This window comes from Fusarium oxysporum, chromosome 6 (genome assembly GCF_000149955.1).
Source record: "Fusarium oxysporum f. sp. lycopersici 4287 chromosome 6, whole genome shotgun sequence".
Taxonomy (NCBI): Eukaryota; Fungi; Ascomycota; class Sordariomycetes; order Hypocreales; family Nectriaceae; genus Fusarium; species Fusarium oxysporum.
Window position 1 is genome coordinate 3,140,287 of NC_030991.1, and position 2,697 is coordinate 3,142,983.

At 48.1% G+C, this 2,697-nt stretch overlaps 1 protein-coding gene across 1 annotated transcript; it reads right to left on the minus strand.

Moving 5' to 3' along the window:
• Nucleotides 1-622: 622 nt before the first annotated feature.
• Nucleotides 623-949, minus strand: FOXG_22686 (uncharacterized protein; the record flags this gene model as incomplete). The annotated part of the gene is made up of 1 exon (XM_018403093.1): nucleotides 623-949. The coding sequence occupies one exon, from the start codon at nucleotides 947-949 to the stop codon at nucleotides 623-625; it is 327 nt and encodes a 108-aa protein (XP_018257965.1).
• Nucleotides 950-2,697: the final 1,748 nt, after the last annotated feature.

Below are 2,697 nucleotides of genomic sequence, written 5' to 3' on the forward strand. Positions count from 1 at the left end.
TGAAAGAACAGATGACATGATCTGCAGAGCTGAGAATGGACCTTGTTGTCTGTACCTATGTGGACCGCTTCAACCCTGGCATACCCGCAACCGCGCGTGGCAATTGCACTCCAATCCAGTGGGGTATTCGTATCTTTTTCCACTTTCCACTTTCTGCAGTGGTGGTGTGGGCCATCCTGTAAGTGTCACTACCCCGCCTTGCCTGGCGCTTGATCAAAGGAGAGGTTGACAGCTTCCACGGCTCGCGCTGCAGGTCTGAAATTTTTAGGCAGTCGCGACCCGTGGATTTCCTGCCTAGACAGATCATCTGTTACCATATTTACTCAACAACAATCCGTTTTCAAAACTGTCCATCCAGTAACAAAGTCCCCAACGGCTATTCAAATAGGATATACCTGTTTGTGGTAAGTGTAGTCCTCTGGCTAATTGAACGTATTCAAGGACTAAGTCTCCATTTGTTAAAATATGTTAATAAGCATTGGCAGGACATGGCCTCGAATCTAGACACAGTTACGCAACGATTAACTACCGTCAAGCTCGAAGATAAGCCAGCCATAATCTTCGTGAATAACGCAACTGCGATAGCAGAACTGGTCGACTCTCTCGATAGACCTCCAACAGTTTAGCCGTCGATTTTTATCGACCTTGAAGGGGTAAATCTTTCTCGCCATGGCTCCGTCTCTTTTGTAGACGGATGTCCAGTTGCTGACTCTTGCCCTTCGTCATAGTTTGATACCTGCTCTTCTGGGAAGAGGTCGGGAAATCGACGTTTTGCGACATCAGCAGATGTGAACACCCCTTCATCTAGCATGTCTTTAAGTGACGTTACAATAGGTGTAGTGCCATATTCATTGACTAGTTTCCTGGCATTCTTGGCAAATCCTCGTTGGCCCTTCCTTATAACCAACTTAAGGGGCTGTTCCTCTGGCTCTCGTGCTGCAATCCTCATCAGTGAGGGAGAGTTTTTGAAAGCAGCATAGACCCTTTTGTCATCAGGGAGGGCCGCTTGCTCGTCACGTTCCCCGGTCGTTGCTTCCTCCAGATGGCAGCCTGGACAGATCACTGTTGTGCCAGGATCGCCTTCACTCTCGCAAGCTTCCTTTGCTTTGGTACCCGTCCTTCTAAAATTGGACGGGTCCCGTCCCAGTTTCCATATGTAGTATAGTTTTCTCCGCTATCGGACCGTCAGTATCATCACCTTTACACTTGCAAGGTCCAGTTCCAGATTCAACAACACCGCTGAGGTACGACGATGCACGAGCAATCCACCAGAGATATGGCACGCCAAGAGATGATTGGTATAAGGCCCAGCTACCGGGACCTCACTAGGTAACCGCCAGTATAGAAAAGCAATGGGCCTGCCTTTAGCATATCCAAAAGCAATCTACAGCTGGTGTCTTGATTATTAACAAATGGGGAGGTGCTACGCAACATCAACGAGCCTAAGGGAAGGGACCACAGAAGAGATGGTGGCTTATTTAGACTAGGACAAAGCAGAGCCTGATCGCATCGAAGCACAAGTAGCTCGAGAGATTGAGAACGGGCGACTGTTCACAAGCAGAAGAGGCATGGGTGAGCTTTGGGAAATAGCCTAGCAGGATATCGATGAACAAGAAGCCTTGTACTCGACCGTGGAAGAGGAAGAAAGCTGTATTGTGGCACAGCTCTAGCTCTAGTAGAATTTGGAGTAAATTTGGAACTCAGATATGTCGTGGCTATTTCACCTCAAGCCAGTGGTTCGTTGAAATAGCTGGTAAATGGGACTCGTTAAACTACTTGAGGCAGTGGAACAAGAAGGCATGAGGTAATCCGATAGCGGGAAGAATTATACCAAATATGGAAATTGGGACGGGACCCGTCCAATTTTAGAATACAATACAAGTCTATTACGCCCGGTAGGCCAACGCCCAATGGGCTCTGAAGCTAAAGGTACATACACTTCGCTAGTTATTGCCTTGTTCTCGCCAAGCCCATACAATTCCCACCTTGTTCCTTCCAGTCTAGTCATTGCTTTTCTTCTTAGTCCTCGTGATTGTTAGTAGTACCATCCAGGACCACCTAATGCATAACCCCACCTAACGCATAACCAAAATTTCGCTCCTCCCATACAAAATCCAAATTTTCAATTGCATTGTATTCGGCCAGGCATGAAGATACTCGCGAACGAAGACCTACACTATATTGCTTTTTTCATCGAATTTTCATTTCGGCTTGAATTTTTCCCGTTCCGCCCCGTAGCCTGGTTCTCTAGCCCTTTGAATTTTGTCGCATTTCACCTCATGTACCCTAGGCGACTCCATCCACTCAAGCCGAACTTTCACCTAATTTACTTGCCACAACTCCTTTCGTAATGGTTCACCGTTATTATACCGAAGATGACGTAGCTGAGGCTATATTCGACACCACCGATAGAGGCCTCTCACAGAATGCAGGCGGCCCAGAAACGTGGAGTACCTCAGTGGACCATTTCTGGGCGACTTTTCGGTCAAGCGAGCAGGAATTAACGGATCCAGGCCCACCAGCGTATTTCAAAGAGCCAGGAGGAGACAATCCTTCGTTGGGTGCTGCGACAAGAGTCTCTGGGCTATGCTCTCTCGCACAGCCAGCTCCGCGCCTGTGTCGAGGCCATCCTCAAACAACAAGGCGGTAACAAGCCTCTGGGTAAGCACTGGACTACGAGATTCGTCAAACGTCACC